This window comes from Somniosus microcephalus, chromosome 2, assembly GCF_052327205.1.
Source record: "Somniosus microcephalus isolate GS21.2 chromosome 2, FLI_Smic_1.0, whole genome shotgun sequence".
NCBI classification, from domain to species: Eukaryota; Metazoa; Chordata; class Chondrichthyes; order Squaliformes; family Somniosidae; genus Somniosus; species Somniosus microcephalus.
The window spans coordinates 389835178-389855788 of NC_140988.1; the positions used below are offsets into that span (position 1 = coordinate 389835178).

At 57.5% G+C, this 20611-nt stretch overlaps 1 protein-coding gene across 1 annotated transcript in view; it reads right to left on the bottom strand.

Moving 5' to 3' along the window:
* Positions 1-1987: 1987 nt before the first annotated feature.
* Positions 1988-20611, bottom strand: part of LOC147123867 (dynactin subunit 1-like) — a 121690-nt gene continuing 103066 nt past the window's right edge. The window contains 3 exon segments of the mRNA XM_085967570.1: positions 1988-3362; positions 9826-9912; positions 10375-10484. Of these exon segments, the coding sequence (XP_085823696.1) occupies positions 3225-3362; positions 9826-9912; positions 10375-10484 (335 nt within the window). The 3' untranslated portion in view covers positions 1988-3224.

A 20611-nucleotide genomic window follows, 5' to 3' on the forward strand; every position in this document is an offset into this window, starting at 1 on the left:
ATCGGGTGAATAGGGAAGGCTATTTGCTCTAGTTGGGGAATTCAGTGATGTGAGATCATTAAATGAACATTTTCAGACAGTGAGGTGGGAGGTCAGGAGAAAGGTTCTTTTCACAAAGGGTTGGGAGTATATTTATTTCTATGCCCTGGTTGTCTTTCACACGAGATGTTAAACTCGGATCTGTTCCGGTCAGTTTTGAGCAGAGATTCTCCTGTGTTCGGGTTAACATTCCTCTCATCTTAGCGCTTTTTGTGGGATCTTGCTGCGCACAAAATGGCTGTGATTGTCATTGAGAGGTGGGCAGTGTTGGGATGTTTACGAGCGGTGGGCAGTGTCGGGATGTTTACGAGCGGTGGGCAGTGTTGGGATGTTTACGAGCGGTGGGCAGTGTTGGGATGAGAGAGGTGGGCAGTGTCGGGATGTTTACGAGCGGTGGGCAGTGTGGGGATGAGAGAGGTGGGCAGTGTTGGGATGTTTACGAGCGGTGGGCAGTGTCGGGATGTTTACGAGCGGTGGGCAGTGTCGGGATGTTTACGAGCGGTGGGCAGTGTCGGGATGTTTACGAGAGGTGGGCAGTGTGGGGATGTTTACGAGAGGTGGGCAGTGTGGGGATGTTTACGAGCGGTGGGCAGTGGGGATGAGAGAGGTGGGCAGTGTCGGGATGTTTACGAGCGGTGGGCAGTGGGGATGAGAGAGGTGGGCAGTGTCGGGATGTTTACGAGCGGTGGGCAGTGTGGGGATGTTTACGAGCGGTGGGCAGTGTGGGGATGTTTACGAGCGGTGGGCAGTGTCGGGATGTTTACGAGCGGTGGGCAGTGTGGGGATGAGAGAGGTGGGCAGTGTCGGGATGTTTACGAGCGGTGGGCAGTGTGGGGATGTTTACGAGCGGTGGGCAGTGTGGGGATGAGAGAGGTGGGCAGTGTCGGGATGTTTACGAGCGGTGGGCAGTGTCGGGATGTTTACGAGCGGTGGGCAGTGTGGGGATGTTTACGAGCGGTGGGCAGTGTGGGGATGTTTACGAGCGGTGGGCAGTGTGGGGATGTTTACGAGCGGTGGGCAGTGTGGGGATGTTTACGAGCGGTGGGCAGTGTCGGGATGTTTACGAGCGGTGGGCAGTGTCGGGATGTTTACGAGCGGTGGGCAGTGTCGGGATGTTTACGAGCGGTGGGCAGTGTCGGGATGTTTACGAGCGGTGGGCAGTGTCGGGATGTTTACGAGCGGTGGGCAGTGTCGGGATGTTTACGAGCGGTGGGCAGTGTCGGGATGTTTACGAGCGGTGGGCAGTGTCGGGATGTTTACGAGCGGTGGGCAGTGTCGGGATGTTTACGAGCGGTGGGCAGTGTCGGGATGTTTACGAGAGGTGGGCAGTGTCGGGATGTTTACGAGAGGTGGGCAGTGTGGGGATGTTTACGAGCGGTGGGCAGTGTGGGGATGAGAGAGGTGGGCAGTGTCGGGATGTTTACGAGCGGTGGGCAGTGTGGGGATGAGAGAGGTGGGCAGTGTCGGGATGTTTACGAGCGGTGGGCAGTGTCGGGATGTTTACGAGCGGTGGGCAGTGTGGGGATGTTTACGAGCGGTGGGCAGTGTGGGGATGTTTACGAGCGGTGGGCAGTGTCGGGATGTTTACGAGCGGTGGGCAGTGTGGGGATGAGAGAGGTGGGCAGTGTCGGGATGTTTACGAGCGGTGGGCAGTGTCGGGATGTTTACGAGCGGTGGGCAGTGTGGGGATGTTTACGAGCGGTGGGCAGTGTCGGGATGTTTACGAGCGGTGGGCAGTGTCGGGATGTTTACGAGCGGTGGGCAGTGTCGGGATGTCTACGAGCGGTGGGCAGTGTTGGGATGTGAGTGGTGGGCAGTGTCGGGATGTTTACGAGTGGTGGGCATGTTTACGAGCGGTGGGCAGTGTTGGGATGTTTACGAGCGGTGGGCAGTGTCGGGACTTTTCCAAGTGTAAATGGTTCAACAAACAAAAACCAGAGACAATTCATTTGAATAAGACCCAGCGTTTATTAATTAGCAAATCTGATCATAGCTTAGTGCAGAGCGATTCGAGATGGTCGTGTTCAATGGACATGCAGCAGACTGGGCACAGCAACTCTCGATCAAACCCAGGTACCAGAACCAGCCTGCACTAACGGCACCTGCACCCAGGCTCAAACATCGCACCGTGTCACAGGATCAGGGAGATTACCTGTGACAGTAACACAGTCCCAGTCGTGCGGGGGAATGAGAGCGGGGGGTGGGGGCACAGGGAGTGAGAGAGGGTGCAGGGGGGAGAGATGAACGGGTGGGTGGGCACGGGGAGCAAGGCCGGGGTAGAGACGGGTGAGAGTGGCGGTGCTGGAGGGGCACGGGAGAGAGCAGTGAGGAGAATGTGGTGTCGTCCACACCCAGTTTTACTCCGGACCCTCCTCTTCCCCTCAGTGAGCAGGTGGGAATGTTCCTTGTGGGAGGTCAATGGCCATTTACTGGGAGGTGAAGTGAAGACTCCAGTGTCACTGCGAGCCACCCGCTCTGGGTGCAGTGTGCGAGACGCCCAGGCCCAGTACAGGTCCTGTGCATTCCCATTCTAACTGAGGCCACTGGGGGAAGGTGGTCACAGTGCACAGAATAGCCAGGCTCTGCTCAGCCAGCAGTAGCCCACGCACCATCCTATCGGCACCAGCTCCCTGTGGCAGACAGGCGTGGGGAGAGAGAGAGGGGCAGGCTCTGAGCAAAGGGCATCCGTGAAGGAATGAGCCACATTTCTTTAGTTTACAAGGTGGATGATTTATGGGATGGTGGATTGATAGAAAAGGAGCCATTCCCTGACCCCGCATTTCCAGAACAACTCGGATGAACTGACTCACTGGGAAGTGTAAAGTGAGGGCCGAGCGTTCAGTAGTTGCTGGACTGACCAGGTCTGATCTCTGGCATCTAGCAGCTCAGGATATAATGTCACTATAATGACCAGGACTTGTTAGGTTGGGAGTGACCCAGGCAACAGTCCGTGGGACCCTGGGCTGCGAGGGGTTAATTCCCGACAGGTGTGAGTGTATACACGGCTCTTATCGAAGCTGGGCTCTGGGTCACACACAGCAATAAAGGAGGCAACAATTAAAGTGACCCAGCAGTGGTTAGGATTTAGTGAGATTAGTGCGATGGGTGCCCGTGGGCTGATGAAGCGAGCGACAGATTGGATTAGAGTATGACGCGACGCGCAGACACGGGCCCTGGTTAGGGGCCTAGGAGATGAGGCGACTGTGTAGATCGTAGAGCTGATCTTGGAGCAGGACAATACGGTGAACCTGCCCCTCACCGGGTGGGCACGGTACGATCACTTTGCCCACACACACCGCGTCTGTCCTCTGCTCCTCCTTAGCCTGTAGCAGAAAACAAAACAGCGGTTAAAGGTCAGGAACCAGAACACATTACATAAGAACATCAGAAATAGGAGCAGGAGTCGGCCATTCAGCCCCTCGAGCCTGCTCCGCCATTCAGTAAGATCATGGCTGATCTTCGACCTCAACATGCAAACAGGCCATTCGGACCATCTAGTCCGTGCCGGGATTTACCCTCCAAATGAGCGAATAGTCCGAATCACATTTATCCGCCCTGTTCCCACATCACTGCCTCCCCCCGGACAATCTAATCTGGAATGTTGACAGTTTCTGTCTCAGCCACTAACTCTGGGAGTGAATCCACAGCCTCACAACTCTGTGTGAAGCGGGTTCTCCGGCTCAGTTCTAAATCTCTTACATTTAATCTCTGGCCTCTCGTTCTAGACCCTCAACTGCTGGAAACAGGCTGCTTCTATCCCCGTCCTGTCCTTTCATCATTTTAAACACTTCTCTCTCTCATCGCCGTAATCACAAACATGCGATTTAATGCACAAAAATATTAAATTACACGCACTGCAAGCCTGCGACTTTACCTGAAGGAAGCTTTTAGAATTCATGTTACCCTTACGTGAGCCCAGTGCTCTTGGTACTGGGCCTAGTCCACAGATCAGAAATTCAGGAAGTTGTGAATTGAATTTAGTAAAGCTGGTAGTTTATAGGCTGGCAACAGAACATGACCATAAAAACTGCCAGCGGGTCACTGCTGTCCTCCAGGGAAGGGACCCGGCTGCCCTTACCCAGTCTGGCCGACACGCGACTCCAGGCCCACACTCTGTGATTGATGCTCTCAAGGTAACTCGGGACGGGCAATAAATACTGTGCTTAAAGTGTCGCCCACACCCCCAAATCAAATAAAGATACGGAGTGCAAGAGTGAAGAAACAGCAGTGCGTCAAGTACAGAGCTGACAAAGTAAAGCTCCGGGGTGGAGTGAGAGAAGAGCGAGAGGCGGGGTTGAGAGAACGATTTTCTCAGAAATATTCCGTTTTCAAGGGAAAAACGTGTTGAATTTTGAAGCCAACTCCCTTATATTGTGGGGATTTCAAAAAGGTTGATGCTCATTGCTTAACCAGAGACAAAAGGGGGAGAGGCAGGCAGTTTCTTTCCTCATTCTAATTAGAATTTTTTAAAAGTTGAATTTTGAGAGCAAACAAATGCTCTGGAGAAACAGATGGTGGGGGTGGGGGGGAAGGGAGGGAATGAGGGGTTTCGGATGAAGGGGGCGGAGCAGAGCAAGGGGAGTAAGTGGGGGAGGGGGAAACACGAATGATTGGGGAGGTGATGGGAGGGGAGTCTGCAGCATTGGTGCTCCTTCTCCCATCACACCCCCGCAACCCCACCCCACCCAGAGGGAAAGCACAAAACAGAAGCAGAGAGAAATGCTCATATTTAATAATGTTAGAAAAAGGTATAGTGCCAGAGGACTGGCGGATAGCTAACATAATAATACCTATATTTAAGAAGGGGGATTGAACATGTCCAGGGAATTATAGACCAGTGATAGGAAAAATAATGGAATCCCTACGAAAGGAGAAAATAGAAGAACATCTAGAAACCAAAAAGATAATACTGAATAGTCAGCATGGATTTCAAAAGGGAAAGTCTTGCTTGACCAAACTCACTGAATTTTTTGAAGAGTTAACAGAGAGAGTAGACAAGGGTAATGCAGTAGATGTAATTTATCTAGATTTTCAAAAGGCCTTCGATAAGGTACCCCGTAATAGACTGATGGGCAAGGTCAGAGAATGCGGAGTCAGGGACAAGTAGCAGATTGGATAGCTGGCTGGCTTCAGGACAGAAAGCAGAGAGTGGGAGTAAAGAACATAAGGAATAAGAGCAGGAATAGGCCATTCAGCCCCTCGAGCCTGCTCCGCCATTCAATAAGATCATGGCTGATCTTCGACCTCAACTCCACTTTCCCGCCCGATCTCCATATCCCTCAATTCCCCTAGAGTCCAAAAATCTATCGATCTCAGCCGTGAATATACTCAAAGACTGAGCCTCCACAGCCCTCTGGGGCAGAGAATTCCAAAGATTCACAACCCTCTGAGTAAAGAAATTCCTCCTCATCTCAGTCTTAAATGGCCGACCCCTTATCCTGAGACTACGCCCCCTAGTTCTAGACACTCCAGCCAGGGGAAACAACCTCTCAGCATCTACCCTGTCAATCCCCCTCAGAATCTTGTATGTTTCAATGAGATCACCTCTCATTCTTCTAAACTCCAGAGAGTATCAGCCCATTCTACACAATCTCTCATCATGGGACATTGATAAGGAGACCAAAACTGTGCACAGTACTCCAGGTGTGGTCTCACCAAGGCCCTGTACAATTGTAGCAAGACTTCCTTACTCTTATACTCCAATCCCCTTGCAATAAAGGCCAACATGCCATTTGCCGCCCTTATTGCTTGCTGTACCTGCATGCTAGCTTTCTGTGTTTCCTGCACGAGGACCCAAATCTCTCTGAACACCAACATTTGAAAGTTTCCCACCATTTAAAAAATATTCTGTTTTTCTATTCTTCCTACCAAAGTGAATAACCTCACATTTCCCTACATTATACTCCATCTGTCACCTTACTGCCCACTCACTTAGTCTATTGGGTACGATAGCAAAATACTGCGGATGTTGGAAATCCGAAATAACAACAGAAAATGCTGGAAAAACTCAGCAGGTCAGGCAACATCCGTGGACAGAAATTTGAGTTGACGTTTCGGGTCGAACCCTTCTTCAAAACTGGAAAGAAAAGATAGATCGGAGGCAGGGCTGCGATCGGACAAAAGAATAAAAGAAACAAAAGTAAAAAAGAGACAATAAAAGGTGTTCGAAGCTAGATGAGATGGTAATAGGCTGAGATTGGGTGTAAAGTGTACTGGCAGGGCAAGGGATAGCTGCCAGGTGTGAGAGCGAAACAAAAGGGAGGGGGGGGGGGAAGGGAGTGGAAAAATTACAAGAAAAAATGAAATAGGGGCCAAGGTTATGATCTGAAATTGTTGAACTCGATGTCGAGTCCGGAAGGCTGCAGAGTGCCTAACATAGAAACATAGAAGATAGGAGCAGGAGTAGGCCATTCGGCCCTTCGAGCCTGCTCCGCCATTCAATGTGATCATGGCTGATCATCCAAATTCAGTACCCTGTCCCTGCCTTTTCCCCATATCCCTTGATCCCTTTAGCCTCAAGAAATATATCCAACTCCTTCTTGAATATATTTAATGAACTAGCCTCCACCGCCCTCTGCGGCAGAGAATTCCACAGGTTCACCACTCTCTGGGTGAAGAAATTCCTCCTCATTTCAGTCCTAAATGGCTTACCCCTTATCCTTAGACTATGACCCCTGGTTCTGGACTCCCCGGCCATCAGAAACATCCTTCCTGCACCTAGTCTGTCCAGACCTGACAGAATTTTATAGGTTTCGATGAGATCCCCTCTCAATCTTCTAAACTCCAGTGAGTATCAGCCCAATCGACACAATCTCTCCTCATACGTCATTCCTGCCATCCCAGGTATCAGCCTGGTGAATCTTCGCTGCACTCCCTCCATGGCAAGAACATCCTTCCTCAGATAAGGCGACCAAAACTGCACACAATACTCAAGGTGTGGTCTCACCAAGGCCTTGTACAACTGCAGCAAGACATCCTTGTTCCTGTACGCGAACCCTCTTGCTACAAAGGCCAACATACCATTTGCCTTCTTAACCGCCTGCTGCACCTGCATGCTTACCTTCAGCGACTGGTGCACAAGGACCCCCAGGTCTCTTTGCACTTCCCCTTCTCCCAATCTATTGCCATTCAAATAATAATCTGCCTTCCTGTTTTTGCCACCAAAGTGGATAACCTCACATTTATCCACATTATAGTGCATTTGCCATGTTTCTGCCCAATCACCCAACCTGTCCAAATCGTACTGGAGTTTCCCCGACATCCTCCTCGCAGCTTACCCTCCCGCCCAGCTTTGTGTCGTCTGCAAATTTGGGGATATTACATCCAATTCCCTCGTCCAGATCATTAATATATATTACCTCGGAAGATGAGGTGCTGTTCCTCGAGTTTACGTTGAGCTTCCGTGGAACAATACAAGAGGCCAAGGACGGTGAGGTCGGAGTGGGAATGGAGCGGTGAATTATAATGACAGGCGACCGGAAGCTCGGGGTCACCCTTACGGACTGAACGGAGGTGTTCCGCAAAGCGGTCGCCCAATCTGCGTTTGGTCTCCCCAATGTAGAGGAGACCACATCGTGAGCAGCGAATACAGTATACTAGATTGCGAGAAGTACAAGTAAATCGCTGTTTCACCTGGAAGGGGTGTTTGGGGCCTTGGACAGTGGGAAGGGGGGAGGTATAGGGGCAGGTGTTACATCTCCTCCGCTTGCACGGGAAGGTGCCAGGCGAAGGGGAAGGGCTGTTTGGGGTGATAGAGGAGTGGACTCGGGTGTCTCGGAGAGAGCGGTCCCTGCGGAATGCTGAAAGGGGAGGGGGAGGGGAAGATACGTTTATTGTCCCACCTAGCTTTGTATCATCAGCAAACTTGGATACATTACACTCGGTCCCTTCATCTCGATCATTAATATAGATTGTAAATAGCTGAGGCCCCAACACTGATCCTTGCGGCACCCCACTAGTTACAGCCTGACAACCTGAAAAGGATCCGTTTATCCCGACTCTGTGTTCTGTCGATTAACCAATCCTCTATCCATGCTACTATATTACCCCAAACCTCATGAGCCCTAATCTTGTGTAATAACCTTTTATGTGGCATCTTATCGAATGCCTTTTGGAAATCCAAATATACTACATCCACTGGTTCCCCTTTATCTACCCTGCTAGTTACATCCTCAAAAAACTCTAATAAATTTGTCAAACACGATTTCCCTTTCATAAAACCATGTTGACTCTGCCTAACCATGTTATGATTTTCTCAGTGACTTAACAATGAATTCCAGCATTTTCCTGATGATTGATGTCAGGGCAGCTGTTCACAGGGGTAGAAGGTGGGTAGTGTTGTTCCACAAGGATCAGTGCTGGGACCACTGCTGTTCATAATTTATATTAACGATTTAGACTTTGAAATAAAAAACAATTTCTAAATTTGCGGATGACACTAAATTGGGGGAATAGTCAATACTGAGGAGGACTGCACCAAATTACAGGAGGACATTAATAAACTTGCAGAATGGGCAAATAATTGACAAATGAAATTCAACACAGATAAATGTGAGGTATTACATTTTGGTAGGAAGAATAGGGAGGTCACTTATCACTTGGAGGGTGCGAGTCTAGGTGGGGTAGAGGAACAAAGGGATCTCGGAGTAAAAATACACAAATCACTAAAAGTTGCGACACAGGTTAACAAGGCCATAAAAAAAAGCTAACCAGGCAATAGGGTTTATTTCTAGAGGGATAGAATTGAAAAGTAGGGAAGTTATGCTAAACCTGTATCGAACCTTGGTTAGACCACACTTGGAGTACTGCGTACAGTTCTGGTCGCCAGATTATAAAAAGGATATAGAGGCACTGGAGAGGGTGCAGAGAAGATTTACAACGATGATACCAGAAATGCGAGGGTATACCTATCAGGAAAGGATGAACAGGCTGGGTCTCTTTTCTCTTGAAAAAAGGGGTGGCCTAATAGAGGTCTTTAAAATGATGAAAGGTTTTGATAGAGTGGATTCAGAAACAATGTTTCCACTTGTGGGGAAGAGCATAACTAGAGGCCATCAATATAAGATAGTCACCAAGAAATCCAATAGAGAATTCAGAAGAAACTTCTTTACCCAGAGAGTGGTGAGAATGTGGAACTCGCTGCCACAGGGAGTGGTTGAGGCGAATAGTATCGATGTGTTTAAGGGGAGGCTAGACAAGGATATGAGGGAGAAGGGAATAGAGGGTTACGCTGATAGAGTTAGATGAGTGTAATGAAATCTGTTTGTCTTGATCCTGTATTCGTTTTGCACTCATGTATATTACCCTCCCCCACTGTGTATAGTTTCACTTCCTCTTTCCCGACTAACCTGGGAGGTTCCAGGTCTTGGCTCTTGGCTCCGCCCCTGACTTCTCTTACATAAAGATCCCAGGATCTGTATGACTCATTCCTGTGAACCAGTCGGCGTGTTGAGATGTTAGCTCTGATCTTAGTGATTAAAAGCCAACTTGTTTAAGTCTATAACTTCTAGTTTTGTGGTTATTGAAGGCCCATCAATGAGGAAAGACGGGAGGAGGCTCGAGTGGAGCATAAACACCGGCATGGACTGGTTGGGCCGAATGGCCTGTTTCTGTGCCATAGATCCTGTGTAATAATGCAGAGGAGAAACTATTTTTGACTGAATATATTGGGGGAGTTTTTACAGTAGCTGGAGTGAGTGCCGGTGAGGCAGAGTCACTGGGGGCAACAAGTAACTGGTTTTAAAAACACAAGGTGATCTGAGTGGGGGAGTCAGGGAGCAAACTCACCTTCGTAAAGGCTGGAGACGGGAATGTGGCAAAATCAGAGGGAACCCGGGCCCCAGGTCGATGCACAGACACTCGGTCCACTTCATCCTAGGAGAGGAGAGCAGGTCAGAATCAACAGTGTCATTCCCCCACTGCCTGACCGACCGCCCCCGCCCCATACCCCCACCGCCTGACCGACCGCCCCCTCCCCATACCCCCACCGCCTGACCGATCGCCCCTCCCCACACCCCCACTCGCTGACCGACTGCCCCTCCCCATAACCCCTCCCCCGACCGATCACCCCTCCCCTGACCGATCGCCCCTCCCCAGACCGATCACCCCTCCCAACACCCCCTCCCCCGACCGATCGCCCCTCCCCACACCCCCTCCCCCGACCGATCGCCCCTCCCCACACCCCCTCCCCTGACCGACCGTCCCCCTGACCGACCGCCCCCTCCCCACACCCCCTCCCGCCGACCGACCGTCCCCTACCCCCACCCCTCCCCCCGACCGACCGTCCCCTCCCCACACCGCCCCCCCCAGTGAGATTAACCCCCTCCCCCCCCATACCTTGATGCGCTCGACGCTCTCGCTGAGCTGCCGCAGTCTGGCCGTCTGGTCCAGGAGTTGTGCCGCTGGACTTCCTCGGCCTTCCGGGGGCGCAGAACCTGAAAAAAAGACTTATATTTCTATAGCGCCTTTCACATCCTCAGGACGTCCCAAAGTGCATTACAGCCAAGTAAGTATTTTTGACATGTAGTCGCTGTTGTAAATGCAGCAGCCAATTTCTGCACAGCAAGCTCCCACAAACAGCAATGTGATAATCACCAGATAATCTTTTTTTTAAGTGATGTTGATTGAGGGATAAATATTGGCCCCAGGACACCGGGGATAACTCCCCTGCTCGTCTTAAAAATAGTTCCAGGGATCTTCTACGTCCACCTGAGCAGACGGGGCTGGGTTTAACGTCTCATCCGAAAGACGACACTCCGACAGTACAGCACTCCCTCAGGACTGCTCCTCCGATAGCGCGGCGCTCCCTCAGTACTGCCCCTCCGACAGTGCAGCGCTCCCTCAGTACAGCCCCTCTGACAGTGCGGCACACACTCAGTACTGCCCCTCCGACAGTCACAGAAACATAGAAGATAGGAGGAGTTGGCCATTCGGCCCCTCGAGCCTGCTCCGCCATTCAATGAGATCATGGCTGATCATCCAAATTCAGTACCATGTCCCTGCCTTCTCCCCATATCCCTTGATCCCTTTAGCCTTAAGAAATATATCCAACTCCTTCTTGAATATATTTAATGAATTGGCCTCCACTGCCTTCTGTGGTAGAGAATTCCACAGGTTCACCACTCTCTGGGTGAAGAAATTCCTCCTCATCTCTGTCCTAAAAGGCCTACCCCTTATCCTTAGACTGTGACCCCTGGTTCTGGACTCCCCCGCCATCGGGAACATCCTTCCTGCATCTAGTCTGTCTAGTCCTGTTAGAATTTTATAAGTTTCAATGAGATCCCCTCTCATTCTTCTAAACTCCAGCGAATATAAGCCCAATCTCTCCTCATACGTCATTCCTGCCATCCCAGGTATCAGTCTGGTGAATCTTCGCTGCACTCCCTCCATGGCAAGATCATCCTTCCTCAGATAAGGCGACCAAAACTGCACACAATACTCAAGGTGTGGTCTCACCAAGGCCTTGTACAACTGCAGCAAGACATCCTTGTTCCTGTACTCAAACCCTCTCGCTATGAAGGCCAACATACCATTTGCCTTCTTAACCGCCTGCTGCACCTGCATGCTTACCTTCAGCGACTGGTGCACAAGGACACCCAGGTCTCTTTGCACTTCCCCTTCTCCCAATCTACTGCCGTTCAGATAATAATCTGCCTTCCTGTTTTTGCCACCAAAGTGGATAACCTCGCATTTATCCACATTATACTGCATCTGCTATGCTTCTGCCCAATCACCCAACCTGTCCAAATCATACTGGAGTTTCTCGGCATCCTCCTCCCAGCACACACGCCCACCCAGCTTTGTGTCGTCTGCAAACTTGTACTGCACTCAGTACTGCCCCTCCGACAGTGCGACACTCCCTCAGTACTGACCCTCCGACAGTGCGGCGCTCCCTCTGTACTGCCCCTCCGACAGTGCGGCGCTCCCTCAGTACTGCCCCTCCGACAGTGCGGCGCTCCCTCTGTACTGCCCCTCCGACAGTGCGGCGCTCCCTCTGTACTGCCCCTCCGACAGTGCGGCGTATGAGGAGAGATTGTGTCGATTGGGCTTATACTCACTGGAGTTTAGAAGATTGAGAGGGGATCTCATCGAAACCTATAAAATTCTGTCAGGCCTGGACAGACTAGATGCAGGAAGGATGTTTCTGATGGCCAGGGAGTCCAGAACCAGGGGTCATAGTCTAAGGATAAGGGGTAAGCCATTTAGGACTGAAATGAGGAGGAATTTCTTCACCCAGAGAGTGGTGAACCTGTGGAATTCTCTGCCACAGAGGGCGGTGGAGGCCAGTTCATTAAAGAAGGAGTTAGATATATTTCTTAAGGCTAAAGGGATCAAGGGATACGGGGAGAACGTAGGAACAGGGTGCTGGATTTGGATGATCAGCCATGATCTCATTGAATGGCGGAGCAGGCTCGAAGGGCCGAATGGCCTACTCCTGCTCCTATCTTCTATGTTTACTGCCCCTCCGACAGTGCAGCGCTCCCTCAGTACCGCCCCTCCGACAGTGCGGCGCTCCCTCAGTACTGCCCCTCCGACACAGTGCGGCGCTCCCTCAGTACTGCCCCTCCGACAGTGCGGCGCTCCCTCAGTACTGCCCCTCCGACAGTGCGGCGCTCCCTCAGTACTGCCCCTCCGACAGTGCGGCGCTCCCTCAGTACTGCCCCTCCGACACAGTGCGGCGCTCCCTCAGTACTGCCCCTCCGACAGTGCGGCGCTCCCTCAGTACTGCCCCTCCGACAGTGAGGCGTTCCCTCAGTACTGACCCTCCGACAGTGCAGCGCTCCCTCAGTACTGCCCCTCCGACAGTGCGGCGCTCCCTCAGTACTGCCCCTCCGACACAGTGCGGCGCTCCCTCAGTACTGCCCCTCCGACAGTGCAGCGCTCCCTCAGTACTGCCCCTCCGACAGTGCGGCGCTCCCTCAGTACTGACCCTCCGACAGTGCGGCGCTCCCTCAGTACTGCCCCTCCGACAGTGCGGCGCTCCCTCAGTACTGCCCCTCCGACACAGTGCGGCGCTCCCTCAGTACTGCCCCTCCGACAGTGCGGCGCTCCCTCAGTACTGCCCCTCCGACACAGTGCGGCGCTCCCTCAGTACTGACCCTCCGACACAGTGCGGCGCTCCCTCAGTACTGCCCCTCTGACAGTGCGGCGCTCCCTCAGTACTGCCCCTCTGACAGTGCGGCGCTCCCTCAGTACTGCCCCTCCGACAGTGCGGTGCTCCCTCAGTACTGCCCCTCCGACAGTGCGGTGCTCCCTCAGTACTGCCCCTCCGACAGTGCGGTGCTCCCTCAGTACTGCCCCTCCGACAGTGCGGCGCTCCCTCAGTACTGCCCCTCCGACAGTGCGGCTCTCCCTCAGTACTGCCCGTCCGACAGTGCGGCACTCCCTCAGTACTGCCCCTCCGACAGTGCGGCGCTCCCTCAGTACTGCCCCTCCGACAGTGCGGCGCTCCCTCAGTACTGCCCCTCCGACAGTGCGGCGCTCCCTCAATACTGCCCCTCCGACAGTGCAGCGCTCCCTCAGTACTGCCCCTCCGACAGTGCGGTGCTCCCTCAGTACTGCCCCTCCGACAGTGCGGCGCTCCCTCAGTACCGCCCCTCCGACAGTGCGGCGCTCCCTCAGTACTGCCCCTCCGACAGTGCGGCGCTCCCTCAGTACTGCCCCTCCGACAGTGCGGTGCTCCCTCAGTACTGCCCCTCCGACAGTGCGGCGCTCCCTCAGTACCGCCCCTCCGACAGTGCGGCGCTCCCTCAGTACCGCCCCTCTGACAGTGCGGCCCTCCCTCAGTACTGCCCCTCCGACAGTGCGGCCCTCCCTCAGTACTGCCCCTCCGACAGTGCGGCCCTCCCTCAGTACTGCCCCTCCGACAGTGCGGCGCTCCCTCAGTACTGCCCCTCCGACAGTGCAGCGCTCCCTCAGTACTGCCCCTCCGACAGTGCGGCGCTCCCTCAGTACTGCCCCTCCGACAGTGCGGCGCTCCCTCAGTACTGCCCCTCCGACAGTGCGGTGCTCCCTCAGTACTGCCCCTCCGACAGTGCGGCGCTCCCTCAGTACTGCCCCTCCGACAGTGCGGCGCTCCCTCAGTACTGCCCCTCCGACAGTGCGGCGCTCCCTCAGTACTGCCCCTCCGACAGTGCAGCGCTCCCTCAGTACTGCCCCTCCGACAGTGCGGCGCTCCCTCAGTACTGCCCCTCTGACAGTGCGGCGCTCCCTCAGTACTACCCCGCCGACAGTGCGGCGCTCCCTCAGTACTGCCCCTCCGACAGTGCAGCGCTCCCTCAGTACTGCCCCTCCGACAGTGCGGCGCTCCCTCAGTACTGCCCCTCCGACAGTGCGGCGCTCCCTCAGTACTGCCCCTCCGACAGTGCGGCGCTCCCTCAGTACTACCCCGCCGACAGTGCGGCGCTCCCTCAGTACTGCCCCTCCGACAGTGCGGCGCTCCCTCAGTACTGCCCCTCCGACAGTGCGGCGCTCCCTCAGTACTGCCCCTCCGACAGTGCGGCGCTCCCTCAGTACTGCCCCTCCGACAGTGCGGCGCTCCCTCAGTACTGCCCCTCCGACAATGTGGCGCTCCCTCAGTACTGCCCCTCTGACAGTGCGGCGCTCCCTCAGTACTGCCCCTCTGACAGTGTGGCGCTCCCTCAGTACTGCCCCTCTGACAGTGCGGCGCTCCCTCAGTACTGCCCCTCTGACAGTGTGGCGCTCCCTCAGTACTGCCCCTCTGACAGTGTGGCGCTCCCTCAGTACTGCCCCTCCGACAGTGCGGCGCTCCCTCAGTACTGCCCCTCTGACAGTGTGGCGCTCCCTCAGTACTGCCCCTCCGACAGTGCGGCGCTCCCTCAATACTGCCCCTCTGACAGTGCGGCGCTCCCTCAGTACTACCCCGCCGACAGTGCGGTGCTCCCTCAGTACTGCCCCTCCGACAGTGCGGTGCTCCCTCAGTACTGCCCCTCCGACAGTGCGGTGCTCCCTCAGTACTGCCCCTCCGACAGTGCGGTGCTCCCTCAGTACTACCCCGCCGACAGTGCGGTGCTCCCTCAGTACTGCCCCTCCGACAGTGCGGCGCTCCCTCAGTACTGCCCCTCCGACAATGCAGCGCTCCCTCAGTACTGCCCCTCCGACAGTGCGGTGCTCCCTCAGTACTGCCCCTCCGACAGTGCGGTGCTCCCTCAGTACTGCCCCTCCGACAGTGCGGTGCTCCCTCAGTACTGCCCCTCCGACAGTGCGGTGCTCCCTCAGTACTGCCCCTCCGACAGTGCGGTGCTCCCTCAGTACTGCCCCTCCGACAGTGCGGCGCTCCCTCAGTACTGCCCCTCCGACAGTGCGGCGCTCCCTCAGTACTGCCCCTCCGACAGTGCGGCGCTCCCTCAGTACTGCCCCTCCGACAGTGCGGCGCTCCCTCAGTACTGCCCCTCCGACAGTGCGGCGCTCCCTCAGTACCGCCCCTCCGACAGTGCGGCGCTCCCTCATTACCGCCCCTCCGACAGTGCGGCGCTCCCTCAGTACTGCCCCTCCGACAGTGCAGCGCTCCCTCAGTACTGCCCCTCCGACAGTGCAGCGCTCCCTCAGTACTGCCCCTCCGACAGTGCAGCGCTCCCTCAGTACTGCCACTCCGACAGTGCGGCGCTCCCTCAGTACTGCCCCTCCGACAGTGCAGCGCTCCCTCAGTACTGCCCCTCCGACAGTGCAGCGCTCCCTCAGTACTGCCCCTCCGACAGTGCGGCGCTCCCTCAGTACTGCCCCTCCGACAGTGCAGCGCTCCCTCAGTACTGCCCCTCCGACACAGTGCGGCGCTCCCTCAGTACCGCCCCTCCCACAGTGCGGCGCTCCCTCAGTACCGCCCCTCCGACAGTGCGACGCTCCCTCAGTACTGCCCCTCCGACAGTGCGGCGCTCCCTCAGTACTGACCCTCCCACAGTGCGGCGCTCCCTCAGTACTGACCCTCCCACAGTGCGGCGCTCCCTCAGTACTGACCCTCCGACAGTGCGACGCTCCCTCAGTACTGCCCCTCCGACAGTGCGGTGCTCCCTCAGTACTGCTCCTCCGACAGTGCGACGCTCCCTCAGTACTGCCCCTCCGACAGTGCGGCGCTCCCTCAGTACTGCCCCTCCGACAGTGCGGCGCTCCCTCAGTACTGACCCTCCCACAGTGCGGCGCTCCCTCAGTACTGCCCCTCCGACAGTGCGACGCTCCCTCAGTACTGCCCCTCCGACAGTGCGACGCTCCTCAGTACTGCCCCTCCGACAGTGCGACGCTCCCTCAGTACTGCCCCTCCGACAGTGCGACGCTCCCTCAGTACTGCCCCTCCGACAGTGCGGCGCTCCCTCAGTACTGCCCCTCCGACAGTGCGGCGCTCCCTCAGTACTGCCCCTCTGACAGTGCGACGCTCCCTCAGTACTGCCCCTCCGACAGTGCGGCGCTCCCTCAGTACTGCCCCTCCGACAGTGCGGCGCTCCCTCAGTACTGCCCCTCTGACAGTGCGACGCTCCCTCAGTACTGCCCCTTCCGACAGTGCGGCGCTCCCTCAGTACTGCCCCTCCGACAGTGCGACGCTCCCTCAGTACTGCCCCTCCGACAGTGCGGCGCTCCCTCAGTACTGCCCCTCTGACAGTGCGGCGCTCCCTCAGTACTGCCCCTCCGACAGTGCGACGCTCCCTCAGTACTGCCCCTCCGACAGTGCGGCGCTCCCTCAGTACTGCCCCTCCGACAGTGCGGCGCTCCCTCAGTACTGCCCCTCTGACAGTGCGACGCTCCCTCAGTACTGCCCCTCCGACAGTGCGGCGCTCCCTCAGTACTGCCCCTCCGACAGTGCGGCGCTCCCTCAGTACTGCCCCTCTGACAGTGCGGCGCTCCCTCAGTACTGCCCCTCCGACAGTGCGGCGCTCCCTCAGTACTGCCCCTCTGACAGTGCGGCGCTCCCTCAGTACTGCCCCTCTGACAGTGCAGCACTCCCTCAGTACTGCCCCTCCGACAGTGCAGCACTCCCTCAGTACTGCCCCTCTGACAGTGCGGCGCTCCCTCAGTACTGCCCCTCTGACAGTGCGGCGCTCCCTCAGTACTGCCCCTCTGACAGTGCGGCGCTCCCTCAGTACCGCCCCTCTGACAGTGCAGCACTCCCTCAGTACTGCCCCTCTGACAGTGCGGCGCTCCCTCAGTACTGCCCCTCCGACAGTGCGACGCTCCCTCAGTACTGACCCTCCCACAGTGCGGCGCTCCCTCAGTACTGCCCCTCCGACAGTGCGACGCTCCCTCAGTACTGCCCCTCTGACAGTGCGACGCTCCCTCAGTACTGCCCCCTCCGACAGTGCGGCGCTCCCTCAGTACTGCCCCTCCGACAGTGCGACGCTCCCTCAGTACTGACCCTCCACAGTGCGGCGCTCCCTCAGTACTGCCCCTCCGACAGTGCGACGCTCCCTCAGTACTGCCCCTCCGACAGTGCGGCGCTCCCTCAGTACTGCCCCTCCGACAGTGCGGCGCTCCCTCAGTACTGCCCCTCCGACAGTGCGGCGCTCCCTCAGTACTGCCCCTCTGACAGTGCGGCGCTCCCTCAGTACTGCCCCTCCGACAGTGCAGCGCTCCCTCAGTACTGCCCCTCCGACAGTGCGGCGCTCCCTCAGTACTGCCCCTCTGACAGTGCGGCGCTCCTCAGTACTGACCCTCCGACAGTGCAGCGCTCCCTCAGTACTGCCCCTCCGACAGTGCAGCGCTCCCCTCAGTACTGCCCCTCTGACAGTGCGGCGCTCCCTCAGTACTGCCCCTCTGACAGTGCGGCGCTCCCTCAGTACTGACCCTCCGACAGTGCAGCGCTCCCTCAGTACTGCCCCTCCGACAGTGCAAGCGCTCCCTCAGTACTGCCCCTCCGACAGTGCGGCGCTCCCTCAGTACTGCCCCTCCGACAGTGCGGCGCTCCCTCAGTACTGCCCCTCCCACAGTGCCGCACTCCCTCAGTACTGCCCCTCCGACAGTGCGGCGCTCCCTCAGTACTGCCCCTCCGACAGTGCAGCGCTCCCTCAGTACTGCCCCTCCGACACAGTGCGGCGCTCCCCTCAGTCCCCCCATCCCCCCCTCCCACAGTGCGGCGCTCCCTCAGTACTGCCCCTCCGACAGTGCGACGCTCCCTCAGTACTGCCCCTCCGACAGTGCGGCGCTCCCTCAGTACTGACCCTCCCACAGTGCGGCGCTCCCTCAGTACTGACCCTCCGACAGTGCGACGCTCCCTCAGTACTGCCCCTCCGACAGTGCGGTGCTCCCTCAGTACTGCTCCTCCGACAGTGCGACGCTCCCTCAGTACTGCCCCTCCGACAGTGCGGCGCTCCCTCAGTACTGCCCCTCCGACAGTGCGGCGCTCCCTCAGTACTGACCCTCCCACAGTGCGGCGCTCCCTCAGTACTGCCCCTCCGACAGTGCGACGCTCCCTCAGTACTGCCCCTCCGACAGTGCGACGCTCCCTCAGTACTGCCCCTCCGACAGTGCGACGCTCCCTCAGTACTGCCCCTCCGACAGTGCGACGCTCCCTCAGTACTGCCCCTCCGACAGTGCGGCGCTCCCTCAGTACTGCCCCTCCGACAGTGCGGCGCTCCCTCAGTACTGCCCCTCCGACAGTGCGACGCTCCCTCAGTACTGCCCCTCCGACAGTGCGGCGCTCCCTCAGTACTGCCCCTCCGACAGTGCGGCGCTCCCTCAGTACTGCCCCTCTGACAGTGCGACGCTCCCTCAGTACTGCCCCTCCGACAGTGCGGCGCTCCCTCAGTACTGCCCCTCTGACAGTGCGGCGCTCCCTCAGTACTGCCCCTCCGACAGTGCGGCGCTCCCTCAGTACTGCCCCTCCGACAGTGCGGCGCTCCCTCAGTACTGCCCCTCTGACAGTGCGACGCTCCCTCAGTACTGCCCCTCCGACAGTGCGGCGCTCCCTCAGTACTGCCCCTCCGACAGTGCGGCGCTCCCCTCAGTACTGCCCCTCTGACAGTGCGACGCTCCCTCAGTACTGCCCCTCCGACAGTGCGGCGCTCCCTCAGTACTGCCCCTCTGACAGTGCGGCGCTCCCTCAGTACTGCCCCTCCGACAGTGCGGCGCTCCCTCAGTACTGCCCCTCTGACAGTGCGGCGCTCCCTCAGTACTGCCCCTCTGACAGTGCAGCACTCCCTCAGTACTGCCCCTCCGACAGTGCGGCACTCCCTCAGTACTGCCCCTCTGACAGTGCGGCGCTCCCTCAGTACTGCCCCTCTGACAGTGCGGCGCTCCCTCAGTACTGCCCCTCTGACAGTGCGGCGCTCCCTCAGTACTGCCCCTCTGACAGTGCAGCACTCCCTCAGTACTGCCCCTCTGACAGTGCGGCGCTCCCTCAGTACTGCCCCTCCGACAGTGCGACGCTCCCTCAGTACTGACCCTCCCACAGTGCGGCGCTCCCTCAGTACTGCCCCTCCGACAGTGCGACGCTCCCTCAGTACTGCCCCTCTGACAGTGCGACGCTCCCTCAGTACTGCCCCTCCGACAGTGCGGCGCTCCCTCAGTACTGCCCCTCCGACAGTGCGACGCTCCCTCAGTACTGACCCTCCCACAGTGCGGCGCTCCCTCAGTACTGCCCCTCCGACAGTGCGACGCTCCCTCAGTACTGCCCCTCTGACAGTGCGACGCTCCCTCAGTACTGCCCCTCCGACAGTGCGGCGCTCCCTCAGTACTGCCCCTCCGACAGTGCGGCACTCCCTCAGTACTGCCCCTCCGACAGTGCGGCGCTCCCTCAGTACTGCCCCTCTGACAGTGCGACGCTCCCTCAGTACTGCCCCTCCGACAGTGCGGCGCTCCCTCAGTACTGCCCCTCCGACAGTGCGGCGCTCCCTCAGTACTGCCCCTCCGACAGTGCGGCACTCCCTCAGTACTGCCCCTCCGACAGTGCGGCGCTCCCTCAGTACTGCCCCTCCGACAGTGCGGCGCTCCCTCAGTACTGCCCCTCCGACAGTGCGGCGCTCCCTCAGTACTGCCCCTCTGACAGTGCGGCGCTCCCTCAGTACTGCCCCTCCGACAGTGCGGCGCTCCCTCAGTACTGCCCCTCTGACAGTGCAGGCGCTCCCTCAGTACTGCCCCTCCGACAGTGCAGGCGCTCCCTCAGTACTGCCCCTCTGACAGTGCGGCGCTCCCTCAGTACTGCCCCTCCGACAGTGCGGCGCTCCCTCAGTACTGCCCCTCCGACAGTGCGGCGCTCCTCAGTACTGCCCCTCCGACAGTGCGGCGCTCCCTCAGTACTGCCCCTCCGACAGTGCGGCGCTCCCTCAGTACTGCCCCTCCGACAGTGCGGCGCTCCCTCAGTACTGCCCCTCCGACAGTGCGGCGCTCCCTCAGTACTGCCCCTCCGACAGTGCGGCGCTCCCTCAGTACTGCCCCTCCCACAGTGCGGCGCTCCCTCAGTACTGCCCCTCCGACAGTGCGGCGCTCCCTCAGTACTGCCCCTCCGACAGTGCGGCGCTCCCTCAGTACTGCCCCTCCGACAGTGCGGCTCTCCCTCAGTACTGCCCCTCTGACAGTGCCGCGCTCCCTCAGTACTGCCCCTCCGACAGTGCGGCGCTCCCTCAGTACTGCC